The sequence below is a fragment of the Pelophylax lessonae genome, assembly GCF_965119305.1.
Source record: "Pelophylax lessonae genome assembly, chromosome: 9".
Taxonomy (NCBI): Eukaryota; Metazoa; Chordata; class Amphibia; order Anura; family Ranidae; genus Pelophylax; species Pelophylax lessonae.
This window is the reverse complement of record NC_138776.1, coordinates 159,979,709-159,999,070: the sequence shown is the minus strand read 5'-3', so window position 1 is coordinate 159,999,070 and position 19,362 is coordinate 159,979,709. Positions and strand designations below refer to the sequence as shown.

The following is a 19,362-nucleotide window of genomic DNA, read 5'->3' as shown; positions in this document are numbered from 1 at the left end:
TTTCTATTGTCAGTAATTTGGGGTCTAAGAATCACATTTGGAAGGACTGGAGAGGTTTTCTCAAAAAAAGCCATAGTTGGCTCTCACATACAGAAGCCTTGATATTACAAGGAGCAGTACTAAGCACTTAAAGTATAACTAAAGGCAAAACTTTGTTTTTTTAGTTTCTGGATAGAGTTCAGAGGAATTAGAACACGTCAGTTTTTATTGCTGTCTGTGCTCCAGTTACGGAGATTAACCCTCTCTGTTAGTCCTGTTTACCATTATCATTTATAGTGAAAGAAAATACCAAAATTTGAGTTGTCCCCAGAAAAGTAATAGATGGTAAATCTTCCAATGGGGACACTAGTTCTGGTGACTTGGGGGTCCAAAAATAATTTGCCTTAATTTTAAGGGATTTCCTCTCACTTTCTGTTTGGCTATGGGACAGGTAGTGAAAGAAAATCTCCACAATGGGATTCAGATGGCGAAAATAGATCTAACAGGGGTTAAAACCCTACCCTGCTTTATCCAAAATGAAAAAAAAAAAGTTTTGCCTATAGTTCTTGTGACAGTAGTCACTTTGCTTGGGGGTCCCGTGGAACGCAGCTTACCTTAGAGAGGTTGGGAAATCCCTTTCTCAGCTCCCTAGGCCGCTCTTATATGTAAGTTACTCTGTGTCTATAAGGGGCACAGGGTGACAGAGAAAATGATGGATAGCTACTTAATGAAAACTGAGAATATGGTTTGGATTACTTCAAATGGGACAGTAATATTTTTTAACAATATACCTGAAGGAATATATGAAAACTCTAGGCCTAGGATCCATGTTAAAGGCCTAGCTGCCTATTGCCAATAGGGGACTGCTCCGCATAGTCAGACTCATAGAAGATGCTAATATCATCAGCTTAACCACCTGTCTTCCACACATTGTTGATGTTATTGCTGATTTACTCACCTATTGTCTACTGTGGGGATGTGTTTACACTTCTAATAATGTGTATTGTATTTTGTGAGCTTAATGGCAGCAAGTCCGCTAGTTAATTAACCCAAGTTAATTAAATCACTGTCATCTGTTAGTTGCTGAGGGGAAAGTAGAATATGGTTTGTGTTGGTTGTTCCTTAGATATGTTACTTATACTTCTGTACACAATTTCATCTGCATATGATAATGTAATCAGGCACCTGACCTGGTGTGGTAATGTGATCAGGAGGGGGATGTCCTCCTGTGTGGTATATATTGTGTGTTAGTCTGTTCAATAAAAGTTGTTTTTCTAGATCTATACAAGCTAAGTTTTGGCTAGTTTTGTATGGGGGCAGCTAGAATATCTGATATCTATGTTCAGACTGGAGGAAGCGGTATTCTAACTGAAGCCCACAAGCGTATTGTGGGATCGCGATTCCGTTACAGTTCTACTTTAAATATGTAGCAAGGTTTCCAGGCCTGTGGCCTGATGTGGGTCTGCCATTAGTACCGGAATCCTCTCCAGCCCATGTGAGCTGAGTCCCTGGGTGTGACAACTGAAGCAACAACAACTCCGGCATCTTTTTTTGTGGTTTATATTATAAGTTGAAGGGGAAGGGAGAAGGGAATGAGTGGGATACTCCTTTAGGCTTGAATTAATTACAATTAGGACTTTGATCCTGAAAATGCCCGTTGGCGCTTCCTTGATGCCAGCCGGCGCCAGCCAACGCTCACTAACACTGAGTACACACTGCAACTTGATAGAAGTGCTGAATCCTCGACTGAAAGTCCAAAAGATCCAGAACTGTGAAACTGTAGAACTCCTGACACTGTTATGCTGTACAATTCACTGAATACTGTCCCCCCCGCTTTGGCCAGCTTGAGGTAGTATGAGGTAGAACTCTGCAAATCTGTAGTTGCAACTGACACACTCTATGCAATTCAGGGCCCAGATGCAAATGCCCCCCTTGACTGTAACTCTTCAGGGTCCACTGACCAGGTACCCCCTTTGCAGCTAGCTGACACTGGATCCAAGAACCTCTTCCGGAGTGGTCCCCTCTAACTTCAGGCAGACCCCTAGGGGCAATCCTCAGTACTCACGACCTGTGTAGGCTTTCCTGGGACTGGACCCCTCTCGCTCTCCGCAGGCTCTCTGCACACCGGATCCCCTCAGCTCAACTCAGCACTCTCTGGATACTCAGGTGACACCCCAAGATATCCTCTTCCTCTGACAGGAGGAGAGACAGCCATACTCTCCCTCCTGGGACTCTGCTCCCGCCAAAGACAACGTGCCACGCACTTCCCCCCAAATGTATACCCACTCCCAGAATCCTTTGCAGCCTAATCTGCCTTCTGGGGTAGTTACAAGCTGGGATGTGTCCTCTGAATGGGCTTCCCACACTGCCCTATGAGAAGCCTCTCACAGGAGCCAGTGGGGATACTTCTCCCCTAGCAGGCACATCTGAAAGCCCTGACACCCTAACTAAATAAATCACAGCCCTGCTGTCAGGCAGACAAGGCCCACCATACATTCACCCACCCATATATACAAATATATAGTAAGGGCTATTCAGGAAACACTGCTTAAACCTTTTGCTGGGCTGATGATTTTATAATTAGTCATTTAGACTATATGAAAAAGAACATAGCAACTTTAAATTGCAACTGTAGTCACCATTAAAAGTTTCTCCAAAACTGTATTTCAATTTTCCGTGTTATCAGAGTGCTTTAGCATTTCTCCCCAAATTCATCCAATAGGCACTCCTAGCAAGATTGCAGAATAGCCTTTTAAATGCTGCCATGCACCATTATTGGACAGACAGAAAAAGGTTTCAAGCTGGGTGTTACTAAATTGATATAGAGTACATTGTTAGGAAATGCTTTTATGTTAAAGTATGGTTCTTCGTTCAGATATGCTTTAAATTCATCAGACAGTCTTTTTTTGTAAAGTGATTACTATCACTCAGAGTAATGGTAGACCTTTTCTTGAAAATGACTGACACATTTTCTTTACAAGCATATAGGCCATATGATTGTGCATTCTCTGTGATGCACGCAAATGATCAACCACAAGGCTATTGCAAATATGAGAGGAATCTTTTAACAAGGCTGGTTTTCTGTAGAATGTATACTCTAGTGTCAGAAAGTCTGCCAGTTAAGCTGAAACATTTCTGAAATAAAAATGTGATTTTCTCCAAAAAATCTGAGTGCCGCTCGTTTTTTTAAATTAACATACCAAATATTAATACACCTGCAATTGGCCATGGCTGTATTTAAATTCGACTATTAAAAAAACTGTCATTCTTGAAAAGTATCAGTGATCCATCTGTGTAGAGATAGTGTACTGCATCTATGCAATTCTTCTTGCACATGCCCAAAGTTTTAGCACTATGAAGTGAGATTCCATACTCTGGTGCTTGGTATAAAGATTAATTGGGAAACAATAATGACTTTATCATACAGCATCATAGGGCACATACGTTTTTCTTATATACCTTTAAAGTGAACCTGTGTCCAGACATTAAACTATTTAAACATTCCTAACAAGCAGTAAAAGAGCTTTTTAACAACTGTTCTAACTGCTTGTAATGTGCAAATATTCATTCTCAAACATCCTTAAAGATAACAATAAAGACTCTAAAGCCTCATACACACGATAAGATTATTGGATGAATCTTTGTCAGTTTTTTTGTTGCATGCCTGTCTCAGATCGAAAGTGAAGAGGTTACTCAACATACGAAAATTCTCGTACAACAGAATTCAACTTCAAAAGTGATATCATGTGTTGAATTGTTTTGTATGTATTCTTGCATTTCCGGGCATGCGTATTCTTGCTCTTACAATTTTTTTCGGATGAAAACTGTACTAATCAAACGAAAATCGTACATTGTGTTCACGTACAATAAAAATTTGATGATATGCACATTCAGTTCTTGTCCGAAAATTCGGTATCGGCGGTCGAAAGCGCCATGCTAACGATCCGAAAAGTGGCATGTCGTTGGTCAGACAAAATTTTACTTTCAATCTTCTTTTCGTGTGTACAGGCCATTAAGCTGTGGGTTTCATTTACATTAGAGGTCGGGCTCTACTCATAAAAAACAAAAAAACAAAAACAGTTTCAGTGCTTCTGTTGTGAATTTTTTTCCACAATGTCTATAGCTACAGAGGTGAGTAAGGGCATGTTTAAAGTAATTGTACTGCTTGTTCTGAATCTGTAAATACTTTAGTGCCCATGATCTGGACACAGGTTCACTTTAAGCTTTGAGACTGCACGTATCTTCTCTTAGCCAGTTACATTTTTTTCAGCTTGTTTTTTTAATAACTTTTGCTGTGCAGATCCCAAGGTGCATGTAAACAAAATAGGAGGCATAAAAGTAACAGTTTTTAGATTTTTAACACTCATGGCAAATGAGGACTGCATTGAACAAATAGCTAGATAGGACCATCACAGTTGCAATCCGACTGTAGCCTCACAGTTTATTACCAATCATGCTTATGTAGTTTAGTATATAGCAGCCTCACCAGCTTTAAAATTTTAATGGCACAGATGGACCGAACTATCAGGTTTAGAGAGCTCCATTTTCCTTGTTTCTGTATTTTCTATCTTCACTCTTGCATTTGCACATCCTATTATTTTCAGAATGCTACCCTTGTGAGATAAGACTCGGGTAATAAGGGCTAAGTATGTAGATAGCGTTAAGGCCTCATGCACACAGAACGTTTTTACAGCTTTTGTTTTTGGCTCCAGTCATTTTTTTCTAGAGCCAGTAAACTTCCCAGCATGTTATCCCATGTGTCCATGCACACATAGGCTTTTGTCAGCAGTTTTTGGCAGGGGCGTTTTCCGGCTGGCTTTTCAGCTGGAAAAATGCCTTAACTCTGGAAAACGTGGCTATTCTGCGTTTTATGAGCGTTTTTGAGCCATAAGCTTTTGTGGGAGTATAGTTTTGCTATACTAAAAAGCTAAAAAATGCAAACGCTAAAAAACGTTTAAACGCTAATGCAAAAATGCTGCAAAACAATAAAAAAAAAAATGACTTTTTTAATACATCATTCTACAGCTAAAGCTACTGGTGTTTTTTTTAATGTCCAGTGTGCATGAGGCCTAAATGTTCTGTGGATGATTTTAAAGCACTCTGGTCCTTAACCTGTTGCCGCCTGTGCTATAGCAGAATGACGGCTACAGCACAGACTTACTTTGTCAGGAGGGCGTCTGAGTCTGAAGGACTCAGCTAATCACAGATAGGGGTAAAGGGCCAATCACAGCGACCCTTTACCATGTGATCAGCTGTGTCCAATGACAGCTGATCATGGATGTAAATACAAGCCAGTTATCAGCTTTTCTCTCCTCATGCTGACAGCATGAGGAGAGAAGAAGAAAGCCAATAACCGGCTTGTGTTACAGAGACATCGGCACTGATTATCAGTGCAGTCCCAGCAATGCCCACCAGTGCTGCCAATCAGTGCCCACCAGTGCTGCCAATCAATGCCCACTAGTGCTGCCAATTAGTGCCCATCAGTGCTGCCAATCAGTGCCCATCAGTGCCTTCTCATCAGTGTCACCTATCAACCTAACAAGTGCTGCCTATCAGTGAGCATCAGTACCACCTATCAGTGCCCACCAGTGCTGCCTCATCTGTGCCCATTAGTGCCACCTATCAGTGCCCATCATTGCCACCTCATCAGTGCCCATCAGTGCAGCATTTCAGTGCCTGTCAGTGCAGCCTATCAGTATCCATCAGTGCAGCTTCATCAGCGCACATCAGTGAAGAAGAAAAATTACCTGTTTGCAAAATTTTATGTGAAAAATGTTTTTGTTTCTTTTTTCAAAATTGCAGCTTTATTTTTGTTTGGCAAAAAATAAAAAACCCAGCGGTGATTACGAGCCGGTTCACACTGGGGTGACTTGTCAGGGGACTTGTTCGCCTGACAAGTCGCAGTGGGTCGCCTGCCATAGATTAGCACAGGACCCGTTCTAATAGGAGCGACACAAGTCGCTCCGACTTAGAAAAAGGGTCCTGTACTACTTTGGGGCGACCTGGAGCGACCTGCATTGACTTCAATGATATGAAGTCCGTGCATGCCGCTCCGAGGTCGCGGTGCGCGCTGTGCACCGCGACTTCACAGGTCGCCCCTGCAAGTCGGATCGCCTCAGTGTGAACTGGCTCTAAATGCAACCAAAAAAAGCTCTATTTGTGGAAAAAAAATTATAAAAACTTAATTTGGGTACAGTGTTGCATGACCGCACGATTGTCATTCAAAGTGTGACAGCGCTGAAAGCTGAAAATTGGGCTGGCCAGGAAGGGATAAACGTGCCCAGTAGGCAAGTCGTTAATTAGCTCAAAGCAGAAAGGGAATTGTGAAATTGTGGCATCTCACTCTATGACTACTCTGATACAGTTTGGCCTGAATTCTTTTCACAGATTTCCTAACCTACTTGGCATTTTCTGTATTTGCTGGCCTCATCTTGTGCATCTAATAGCATTTTTTTCTTGTCTTCCAGAAACCTGTATTTGAGGACATTCAACCTGGTTCTACAGTTTTGCAGATAAAAGCCACTGATGCAGACTCTGGGCGGTTTGCTCTTATTCAGTACAGCCTTGTGGATGGAGAGGGCAAGTTTGGGATAAACCCTACTACGGTATGTGTTGGAACTCCATTAGGAGGAAACCTCAGTCTTTACAAACTCCTCTTTGATTATGACTTTTCCCTCCATGAAGACTGATTGAATTTAGGGGTTATATGAGGCATCAAATATTTCAAAATTTTAGTCCTCACTTTTAGAGCCGGTTCCCACTACCACGACTCAAAGTCGCCCCGACTGTGGATGACTTTGAAGACGCCCGTGCAGCACGACTTCATCGCGGCTTGCAAACGACTTCTCATAATAGAAGTCAATGCAAGTCGCACCGACTTTGCCAAAAAGCAATGCAGGAGCCTTTTTCTAAGTCGTAGCGACTTGAGTCGCTCTGATTAGAACAGTTCCATTGCACAGCATGGGGTGCTACTTGTCAAGTCGCCTGGCAAGTCGGAGTAGTGTGAACCGGCTCTTAAAGCCCAACAACAGCGAATGCTTGTTTTTTTGAATTTTGGATACAGTGGAGAAAGGGTAGAATCTCTATCAGATTTTTACTGTCTATAGTCCATATTCCCATACAATAGATTCACCTTGGTGTTTAGAAAGTCAAGAAGTGATGTGTAATCCCTTCAATGGAGACAACAACAACTTTTCAGAATTTTATGGCTGTCTGGGACTTTGTATCCCGGTGACCCTTATTACTGTCTCTGATATTCTGGTGTCACACTGTAAACATTTCCACATTGGAGTCACAGACAGTAGAAACGCTGACAAAATTTTGAACCCCTCACCACTTAAAACTAAATGAAAATGTTTTGGTTGGTATTGGGCTTTATGGTGCACAGGCAGAATTTTAGGGGCACTTCCATTTTATACACATGTTCATTTATTCTCACAATTTATTCAGTACAGGTCTATAGTCATTTCATTTGGTTTATTTTAAAATTGCCTGCTGTGTCCTTCAGAATAACCCAATCAAGATAAGCAGCTTCTTTTTAGAGATAATAGAGATAATAGGGTTGTATGACCTGATGTATTTCCTGATCTATTGGTGTCTTGTATAAATGGCTATAAACATGAAGAATGTTTTATTGGTGACACTATAAATGGCATTAAATGTGCTGCAGACATTATGATTTCATCATTACAACTCTCTTTTATTAACATTTGGCTGCTTTATAAAGCATATGACATTCAGATATAAAATACACAAGTTATTGCAGCCCTGTGTTCATTAATATAGACTTAAAAAGATTTTGAAACAATTGTCTACCAGGCCAATTCTTAAATCATGTTAAAAAATCTGCATTTTATTTTCTAGAAAATTGATTAGAACCACCAAATATTATATACTTTTCTAAAAGCAAATGCCCTGGAGAATAAAATTGTGGTTGTTGCAATTTTTTATGTTGCATGATATTTGGCCAGCTCTTTTTAAAATGGAAATTTTCAAGAAAAAATACACTTTATTTAATTGCAGTACACAAACACAACATAATTTGTTTGGTAAAATATAAAAGATGATCACATGTCCCAGGAAGCTGCAGGACCATTTAAAAAGCACTCTGCGAGCTCATGTATGCACAGAGGGTAGCTGGCGGTTGATAATATATAGCACAATATATAGCTTGTTATATAGTACAATGAAGTGGTTGTAAACCTGAGAAAGATTAATTGATTAATAGATTAGTAAATAAAATGTGAAACCACATTTAAAGTATTAACAACAATTGTTTAAATAATGTCCAATAAATATAAATGTGTTAAAAACACATATAAATTGCTAATATAGAAAGTGCTAAATTGCAATAATTCCAAATTTGTATAGAATAACACAAATAAATAAAATACAAAGATATATAAATATGCAAAAAAGTGCACTAAGTGCTCAAAAAACTCTGATCAAATAACAATACACAAATAACTAAAGTGTTTCCCAGTCCATAGAAAAGTCCAAAACCGTGCCAATGTGCTTAAATAAGGTGCTTGTTTTCTTAGTGCTGGAAGGTGCTCATCAGTGCAAGGTGCCACTCTCCCCTTATGTGCCCCTACTCACCAGAATTAAAGACCCTCTCTGGGTTACTATTTTGAAGTGGTTGTAAAGGCTCAAGGTTTTTTACCTTCATGCATTCTTTGCATGAAAGTAAAAAACCTTTGGTGTGCAGCAGCCCCACCGCCCAGCCCCCCAAAATTTACCTGAGCCTGATCTTCATCCAGCAATGTGCACAAGAGCAGTGGATCTCCTGGGTCTCTTCCTCCTCATTTGCCTTAGACAGCAGCAGGAGCAAGTGGCCAATGGGGAGAGAGTGGGGGCGGTACCGAGCTGTGCTCCGTGTAAGAATAAACACACAGGACAGCAGCTCAGGAGCAAGCCTGCTCAGGTGCCCCCATAGCAAGCTGCTTGCTATGGGGGCACTCAGCAGGAGGGAGGGGCCAGGAGCACCAGGGTGGGTACTGAGAAGAGGAGGATCAGGGCTGCGCCGTCCATTTATTTCAGTTGACTCAATGCGCTGAAACACATATATACAGGCAACATGCACTGCACCAAATCATGTAACTTACGGTACCACCAAAATAATTGAATGGGCCCTAATGGGAAGATTTGGTGAGTAACTTGATCTGTGAACTTACTTTACAAAGGGATCTCTGTCTCCATGTAACATTTTAATTGACATTATACAGAAACAGGAGGCACTGGAACACACAGAACTCCATGATGGTCAGGATTAGAGCCAGCTATGGCAATAGAAATTACACTTCTGCATGAATAAGGGTATTCCTAAGGCTACTACCCCTAACCCCTAAACCACTTCCTTAAACTATAAAGAAACACCCGTGACACCAGTTTGGAGAAAAGTGGCCCGGTGGGCCATTTATTAACACAATTAACCAAAACACATAAATATTAACATAACCATAAATACTCCAGTATCCCCTAAATGAGTTGTTGGTCTTGGGAGGCACCAAATTCCAATTGACTGTGTATCAGTGTAACTCGTTAAACGGTCCCCAGCCGCGAAACACCAGCTCAGGGACAACCCACTTGACCACTGATACCTCGTTGTTACCACTTCCCGTTAATCCGCTATTAACCGGGATACACTAGAGGGCTCCATACCTAGATGGGTCACCCTATGAACTTTGTTACCAACAACAGATTGTACCGCCTCCAAAGACCCCCAACCGCCACAGCACGCAGACGTGAAACCTTACGCCTGCGAGCCCCTCCACACTCGCAAAGCCCTCTGCAAGCCCTCCTGAATGCCTAGGAACCACAAATCTGTCCCCACCGCATTAAGGTGGACACCATCACTGCGCAGATACCTCCAGGTGTCCACCTCCAGTTCCCGGTGTCTGACTACCAAACCCCCATTTCTGATGACAAAACGGCTGACCGCCGAATTGACCTTAATCCTGGCCTTATTCAACCTGGCGACTGACCTTGCAAAACGCCAGGAAGTGCGCCCCACAATCTCCGACCACACCACCACCGTCCCGGGAAAAGACACACGCAACCGGAGAAAATCATACTTAATATCCCGGATGAGGTGGCGCATGGACCGGACCCCCAGGTCGTTGCCCCCTGCGTGCAAGAGCAAGATGCCCGGGGCCCTGTCCAACTGAGCAAAACGAGTGACCTCCGGCAGGACCCTGCACCAAAGCAAACCCGGAATCCCAATCCACCGAACGGTGGCTTCCTCCCTGGTGAACCCCAACTGCCGCCCATCATGCCTAACTTCCGCCCTCCTGGCCCCCCAATACACATATGAGTGGCCCAAAATCCAGACGAGGCAGGCGGCTCCCCCTGTAAGGAAAAAAAATAACACGTAGCAAATCACAGAAGACAGACCACCAACCTCCCCAGAACACACGAAAAAACCCCACAGAAACAACTAAACCAAATATAGACGTACATACAACCTAAAACGAGAAGATTCCCATCGACAAATCCGTTTCAACGTGGCTTCATCCACACCCCACCTGGCCGCCTCAGTGGCCGCCCCGATGCGGAAGGAGTGAGAAGCGTACTGGCGGGCATCGTAACCCAGCTCGGACAAGCACCGCCGGAACACCGCCACGAACTGAAACCGGGACAAAGCCGACCCGTCCCTGTGCATCAGAAAGGAATCCCCCCCAGACGGACGCACCTGCCTGAATTCCTCCACCACCCCAACCGGGCAAAGGGGCGAACCCCGAACCCGGTACAGACGTACCTGCACACCCTTACCAACCTGATCCGTCTTGGAACGCCGGAGGAATATCACCACCGCCGAGTCCGAACAACTCACCTCACCATCCTGAAGCCCACCGTGCACAGTCCTGGAAGGGCTGACCAATTCCCCTATACGAAACGCCCCAAAGAAAGCCAAAACGAAAGCCGCTGTAAATAAAAGAGACTCGTACCCAGAGGAACAAATGCTACGCAATTTGCCCACCACCTCACCCAGCAAAACAAAGGAAACCGGCCGGCGCCCGTCCGGACGCCTGGCCCCTTTCCGGTACCCCTTCAGAGCCTGCCGCACCACGAAGTCTTTCGTGAAATCCTGTAACCCAGACATTTTGAACAAGAAAGCCAGGCCAGCCAACTTTCGATTAATGGCTGCCACTGACACCCCTTGTTCAAAATTCAAACACACAAAATACAATAACAGGGATCGGGAACCCATACTCATCCCGTCCACTCCCGTCCGCGCCAACAAAACCCGCCATTCCTGCCATACCTTGCTATATGCCGACCAAGTCCCGCCACTCAAGGACCTTCTGACCAACTCGGCGGCGATCCCAACGCAATCGCCCAGAGCTCCGATGGACAAGGCTCCCCCCGCTGCTCCGCATCCGGCGCCAACGCCCGAAACCTGTCCACCTGGAAACGAGACAAAGAATCCGCAACCGAGTTGGTCACACCAGGAACATGCATGGCATACAGAAAGACATTCAGCTGCAAACAGCGCAGAACTAGGTGACGCAACAGACGAACGACCGGTGGAGAAGAGCCCGACAGCCTGTTAATAACCTGCACCACCCCCATGTTATCACAGTGCAACCGCACCTTCCTGTCCCGAAGGGCATCCCCCCACAACTCCACCGCGACTATGACGGGGAAAAGTTCCAACAAGACCAAATTCCGCAAGAAACCCTCCCCCCGCCAAGCCTCGGGCCAACGCTCAGCGCTCCAACGACCCTGCAAGTAGGCACCATAACCCGTGGACCCAGCCGCATCCGTAAACAATTCCAAATCCCAATTGCTGATCGGACCCCGCAGCCACAGCGAACGACCATTATATTCCGACAAGAAGACGTGCCAAACCCGCAAGTCCTCCACCAACCCTGCCGACAGCGTGACAAAATGATGCGGAGACCTGACCCCCGCCGTGGCAGCCGACAGACGGCGACTGAAAACCCGCCCCATCGGCATGATCCGGCATGCAAATGCCAACTTGCCAAGAAGCGACTGCAACCGACGAAGTTGCACTTTGCGCTTGCCCACCAACAGGCCGATTTCTGCCTGCAGATCGCTCAACTTGTCCTCGGGCAAGCGACATTCCATAGCCACAGAGTCGATGACAATGCCCAAGAAAACGATCGAGGTCGCCGGACCTTCTGTTTTGTCAGCCGCCAAGGGGATGCCGAAACGCTCAGCCACATGTTGAATGGTGGCCAGCAGAATTCCGCACAAGGAAGACAACGAGGGGCCAATGCACAAGAAGTCATCCAAGTAATGGATAACCGAATTGACCCCCGCCACCTCCCGAACCACCCACTCCACGAACGAGCTAAAGGTCTCGAAAAGCGCACAGGAAATAGAGCATCCCATCGGCAAGCAGCGATCGACATAAAACGCCTCCCGCCACCTACAGCCCAGCAGGCGGAAACTATCCGGATGCACCGGCAACAAACGAAACGCGGCCTCCACGTCCGTCTTAGCCAGCAACGCCCCTTCCCCATAACGGCGAACCCAACAAATGGCAGCGTCGAACGACCTGTACGACACCGCACAGGCCTCCGGATCTATGCCATCATTGACCGAGCCCCCTTTCGGAAATGACAGATGATGAATCAACCGAAACTTATTCGGCTCCTTCTTCGGAACCAAACCCAAGGGAGAAACCACCAAGTCAGACAAGGGGGGGTCAACAAACGGACCCGCCATGCGACCCAATAGCACTTCCTTAGCCAACTTGTCAGACACCACCCCGGGGTTCAGTCCCGTGGAACGCAAGTTGTCCGCCATAGGGGGAACCCGGTCAAGGGAACAAGGAATCCGGAAACCAAAAGAAAAACCATCGTCCAGCAAGCGGGCCGCCGCCCTGTCCGGATACTTACTTAGGAAAGGCCGCATCCTTTCCACCATCACCGGCGTCGTCCCTTTTACCTTGAGCATCCCCGAAACGAGACTTACCTTGCTTGAAACAACGGGATAAGGGGTGTGAGCCCCCGCAACCGGAGCACTCATGCTTAAACCTACAGGCCGTCCCGAAGCGGCACGTTCCTTCATTGAACTGCCAACAGAAACCCCTGCGTTTCGTGGCCGACTGTCCGGAGGTAGACGGACCGCCGACCCCACTCGGAAATGACGACGGCGCCGCCCGGGCCGACGTCATAAGGCGCATCCACAAACTGATGTCCTTATGGTCCCACCTCAGCGACGGGCGAACCGCCTTACGCTGGCGGAATTGCTCGTCGTAACGGAGCCACGCCACCCCCCCATAAACCCGGTGAGCCTCACCGATCGCGTCCAAATAACAAAACAACGCGGAGCAATGCTCCTGGTGTTTCTCCCCCACCACACTCGCAAAAATAGCAAAAGCCTGGAGCCAATTGCTAAACGTGCGCGGAATCAACCGATAGCGCCGCCGTTCCTCATCCTCCTTCTTCGATTCCTCCGGCTTCACCCTGTCCAGGTTGAACTTCTCCAGCGGAAGCAGCGTAAAGATCTCGACGTATTCATCCTTCCAGATCTTCTCCCGAACCTCCGCCTTGAGGTGAGCCCCCAAGGGGCCCTCAAAACATACGTATACCTCACATCTCGCCGAATCCGCAATGCGAACCCCATCATCCTTACCTGCAGCCTTGGGTACAGCCACCTTATCCACCACAGGCGGCACAGGAGACGGATCCACCGACGACACCGCCTTGTCCACAGGAGCCGCAGGGGCCCCACTAGTACCAGCCGCCGCCGATCCTGACGCTGACACGGCCGGAACCCCCCCCGTTCCCCAAGCCGTCACCGGAGCCTGGCCCACCTCACCGCCGTCAAAACGCTGTACCAGGGATCGCAGCCCCGCCAGCAAGTCCCCAAGGCCCCCCGCCGCTGCCGGCGCAGCGGGCCCAGGACCCCCCGACCCCACCACAGGCGGAGTGCCCGTCCCCACAGGAGCCCCAATCACCACGGCCCCCCCCCCCGGTTCTGCTCCGGCCCCAACACCCCCGCTAGCGCCGCCACAGCAGACCGCAAAGACACAGTGTCAAGGGAAAAGTGCTCACCTGCCAGAGACCCCGCAGCGGCGGGTCCCGCAGCCACAGCCGAAGACGGTCCTGGAACAGCCTCCTCTTCAGAGCCCGACAGCTCCCCTTCCGACCGGACATCACGATCCTCCGTCCCCCCACCGGACATGGGGCTGGAAAGCGCAGGGGGGGCACTCTGCTCAGCCTCCTCCCCCCGCCGACGACCGGAACTGACGACCTCCGGAGACCTCCGCTGCCGCTTCCTTCCGGGTTGCCGCGTCACATCCGCTTCCCGGGGACCCGCCGCACCGGAAGTGCGCGGTGTAGCAGCGCCGGCCGTTCCCCCCGACTGGCCCGGGCGCCTGCACAGTCCTCTCCCACGCTGAGCCGGCCTGGGCAGCCGGTCTTCACCACCACAGGCCGCCGGAACAGGTCCCGAATCCTGACGTACGGGCGGGGCCGGAGGCGCAGCACGAGTGTGGCCCCGCCCGCTGGAGCTCCGCCGCCGTCGGGGATTCCTCCCAGGGGGTCCACCGCGCCCAGCAAGCGAGCGCTGGGACGGCGACCCTGGAGGGTCTACACAGGGGCTCCCAGTATGGCGCTGAGCTCCGGGGGACACCGTGGGGCTGTAACGCTCCGGCGGCCGGGACCGCCGAGCGCGGGAATGCCGCTCCCCCCTCACTGAGTCTTCGTCAGCCATAGCCGCCTCCAGATGCCGCTCCAGCCACTGCGTCCCACGGGTGGCCGCCGCCTCACGCAACCGCGAAATCATGGCCTCCAAATCGCCCATCACAGCACTAACCCGGACAAAATGAAGCAGGGCAGAGGATCCTTTCACCTTGGCTCCCAGCGAATTGTGCTGCAACCGTAAGTAAACCCCCCCCACTTCTCTCACTAACTACCCCACCTACCTGACACTGACCAATCCCTGACCTTGACCTCCACTTGAACCAACAGCCTTAACCCTAGACTGACCGTAGCCCATTAAACCCTTCCATGAGGCCCTACGCTTATTTTTTTTTTTTTGCTGCGGGCCTTTCTGGCTTCAAAGAATGCAAAAAAGCTAATTTTTAATGATAATACCAAGTAATAATACTTTAATACCATCTGATTCCAAAAATTTATCTTTTCACTATTTTTTCCTCTCCTCTTACTGTACCCCATGGCTACTTCATTGTTTAAAGAGGTATTAAACCAAAAAGCAAACATTTATTATTATAGAGCTTACCATTTCTTAGGCTTGATGGCTACATTCATTTTCTTTTTTAGGCTTTCTTTCTTCTATTTTTATCTAGTGATCCAGCCAAAAAAAATATGTTTTTCAAAAACAAGCTATCCAGCAGAATGTATCCATTACAGAGATGAGATAAACCATTTAACACTAACAGAGGTGCTTACAATAGTCATCTTTTTTTAATTTATGTAAAATCTTTATACTAAATGGAAAATAAAACTGCTTTAACTGCTTATAAAGTATTAGAGTTCAGCTTCAATTTGTTAGTGTATCTAAATCTGGTACTACATCTAACAATCCCCTCCCTAAGACTGATACTGCTGCTGTCCAAAGGTGCCCCCTGTGCTCCTTCATCCAGAGTGAGGGCATTGTAATGCAGGAGGTGTGTTCCTGGCCATATCACCGGGTTAAAACAGAGGGGGAAAAGCATACAAAAATAGAACTGATGCAGCCACCACATTTAATGATTAGTAAGCTGCAATTTATTAAATATTTTGGTATGGGTTTAATACTTCTTTAAACCTAAAGGATGTCGTTCAAAGATGGAGCGAGGGCGTGTATGCACAAACTCTGAGACTGTAGTCTGTGATCTTTTGTTTTTGTTTTTGAAAAGAATAATCTTGAAAGACATGCCATACTTTATGTAATTCCTATCTTACTTTTCCATTATGGCCCTGTTTTTTCAGCGATAACATTGTCATTGCTTAAGATAACAGAGTAATACATACATAGTTTTTATGGGTAAAAACGAGGCTTTCTTTTGGTAGTATTGTTTTGCAAAAAAAAGTACTTTTACTGTAAATAAAAAGTACATCCCTCACAATTACTACCTTGTGTTCCACCAGCCCCCTTCCTATTAGATTGTAAGCTCGCAGGAGTAGGGCCCTCATAACCCTCTTGCATTGAATTGTATTGTTGCTGTATTGTCTCTCTTTATACTGTAAAGCGCAGACTGTGGGCTCTTTATGAATCCCATATTCTAATAATAATAATACTTTTTATATATTTTTTCCCTTTTAAAATGACACTAAAATAATCTTTCTAGTACAATGTATGGCAAAATGTTTTGCCAATTTGTAATTTTTTTTTGTATGTAATGCTTAAAAAAATAATGTAAATTAATAGATAAAAAAAACATTAATCACAAAAAAAAGTCATCAGAAAAATAGTTGTCCTAGCTAAGGGAAGAAAGGATGGAAGAAGTTAATGTAAGCTGATAAGGGTAATTAAGGGGTTACAGAGAAATACATTTTATTCAGAAAAACGATTCTTAAAGTGTTGCCATATGTAAATCAAAGGTCAAACCTATGATTGAAGTACAATGAATGCGGAAAGTATTCACTTTTTCCACATTTTGTTATGTTACAGCCTTATTCTAAAATGAATTAAATTAATTGTTTGCCTCAAAATTCTACAAACAATACCCCATAATGACGTGAAAGAAGTTTGTTTTAAATCTTTGCAAATTTATTAAAAATAAGAAAGGAAACCATTCAATGTACATAAGTATTCACAGCCTTTGCCATGACACTCAAAATTGAGCTCAGGTGCATCCTCTTTCCACTGATCATCCTTGAGATGACAACTACAACTTCATTGAAGTAAATTCAGTTGATTGGACATTATTTGGAAAGTCACACACCTGTCTATTTAAGGTTCTACAGTTAAGAGTGCATGTCAGAGCACAAACCAAGCCATGAAGTCCAAGGAATTGTCTGTAGACATCAGAGACAGAATTGTATGAAGGCACAGATCTGGGGAAAGGTATAGAAAAAATTCTGCAGCATTGAAGGTCCCAATGAGCACAGTGGCATCCATCATTTGTAAAGGAAAGAAGTTTGAAACCACTAAGACTCTTCCTGGAGCAGGCCACCTGACCAAACTGAGGGATCGGGGGAGAAGGGCATTAGCCAGGGAGGTGACCAAGAACCGGATGGTCACTCTGACAGAGCTCCAGTAATTTCTCTGTGGAGAGAGGAGAACCTTCCAGAAGAGCAACCATCACTGCAGCACTCCACCAATCAGGCCTGTATAGCAGAGTGGCCAGATGGAAGCCCCAGCTCAGTATAAGGCACATGACAGCCCGTCTGGAGTTTGCCAAAAGGCACCTGAACAACTCTCAGACTATGAGAAACAAAATTCTCTGGTCTGATGAAACAAAGTTTGAATTCTTTGGCCTGAATGGCAAGCATCACTCATCACCTGGCCAATACTATCCCTACAGTGAAGCATGGTGGTGGCAGCATCACGCTGTGGGGATGATCATCAACAGCAGGAACTAAGAGACTAGTCAGGATTGAGGGAAAGATGAATGCTGCAATGTACAGAGACGCCCTTGATAAAAACCTGCTCCAGAGTGCTCTGGACCTCAGATTGGCCTGAAAGGTTTATCTTCCAACAGGACAACAACCTAAGCCAAGATAACAAAGGAGTGGCTATGGGACAACTCTGTGAATGTCCTTGAGTGGTCCAGCCAGAGCCCAGACTTGAACCTGATTAAACATCTCTTGAGAGATTTGAAAATGGCTGTGCACTGACGCTCCCCATCCAACCTGATGGAGTTTGAGAGGTCCTGCAAAGAAGAATTAGAGAAACTGCCCAAACATAGGTGTGCCAAGCTTGTAGAATTATACTCAAAAAGACTTGGGGCTGTAATTGGTGCCAAAGGTGCTTCAACAAGTATAGAGCAAAGGCTGTGAATACTTATGTACATGGGATTTCTTTCGTTTTTTATTTTTAATAAATTTTCAAAGGGTTCAAACAAACTTTTTTCACGTTGTTATTATTATTGAGCATTGTTTGTAGAATTTTGAGGAAAATAATGAACTTAATACATTTTGGAATAAAGTTGTAACATAACAAAATGTGGAAAAAGTGAAGCGTTGTGAATATATTCCAGATGCACTGTATGAATGAAGTAGTAATGACAAGGAAATAACACACGTTAGCATTGTATTTACTCGCATGACACTTGCATCCTATTTGCAATTTTTTTAGGAGCAGCTGCATTTTTAACAGCTGCTGCTATTGTAATAAAAAGCATTTCCTATCCTCCCAGATTGGAAAGGGATGTTGATACCTTTGAAGAAGAACAATGGGAGGAGGCTTTATTAGCGCTTACTCAGTGTTCTCTTTATGTTGCCCAACTTCTTTCTCAGTTATACCTTAGTTTGTGAACTTACTATACACCTGCTAGACTGGCCAGAATGGGTGTGCTGCATGACCCCACTAGCACTCGTTGTAAAAGGGATCAGGGTGACCTGATGCATCTTTTATGGCGATGCCAGGGGCGTAACAACAGGGGTTGCAGGGGTTGCAATCGCAACCGGGCTCCATGCTCCAGGGGGCCTGTGTGGCTCCCCTCTACACCTAGCTAGGAGGGGCGGCGGGGCAGCATGTAGAGAAATCACTGTCCTCCTTTTTCCTCCTGTAGCTGCAGGAGGAAAATGGAGGAGATTGGTTCCTCTGTATGCTGCCCCCGCCACTCCTCCTATCCAGTTAACTTGTGTTCTGCTGTCTCTGGGCCCCTGTGAGCTCCTCTGGTCCCCCCCTTCCACTGTGCTGCCCCTCCCCTACTGTGCTCCCTACCCTCTCCTACCGGCTGCTGCAGGGGATGTGTCACAATAGAGAACCAGGAAGGGGTCGGTAAATATGTAATTTACCAGCTCCTTCATTTTGTGAATGGACAGAGTCATAGTCAGTGACGTTGTAAAAAAATAAAATAAAATGATAAAATATTATTAAAATACAATTAAAATACCAAAAAAATAAAAACTACTGACACCAGTGGGTGAACTTCACACTTGTGACCGGGCCCTGCCATTCCACCACCGTGGGGAGGCCCCAAGATGGCAGGAAGGGGGCCCACTGCAGAACTTGTGAAAGGGTCCTGCTGTGGGACTGTAATAAAGGGCCCCGCAATGAGAGTAAAGGGCCCCAGGATCAGTGGGAAGAGCCCCAGGCTTGAAGGGAAGGGCCCCGGCCAGGGGGCCCTTCATGGTTTCCTGCACCGGGGCCCTGAAGGTTCTAGTTACACCTCTGGGCAATGCCGAAAACTGCGTGCCTTGTAGAAGGGGGTTAAAGGGACTATTAATTGGGTCTTTCAAGTCCAGATTCGAGAGGACCCTATACAATGTCCATTGGGTATAATAGATGATGTTC

General features: G+C 46.0%; 1 protein-coding gene across 2 annotated transcripts in view; it reads left to right on the top strand.

Moving 5' to 3' along the window:
• CDH23 (cadherin related 23) overlaps positions 1-19,362 on the top strand; it is a 1,628,602-nt gene that overhangs the window by 1,525,594 nt on the left and 83,646 nt on the right. For both annotated transcript variants that reach the window (XM_082268007.1, XM_082268006.1), the window contains one exon: positions 6,447-6,584. In XM_082268007.1, coding sequence (XP_082124133.1) covers positions 6,447-6,584 — 138 coding nt within the window. The remainder of the gene's footprint in view (positions 1-6,446; positions 6,585-19,362) is intronic.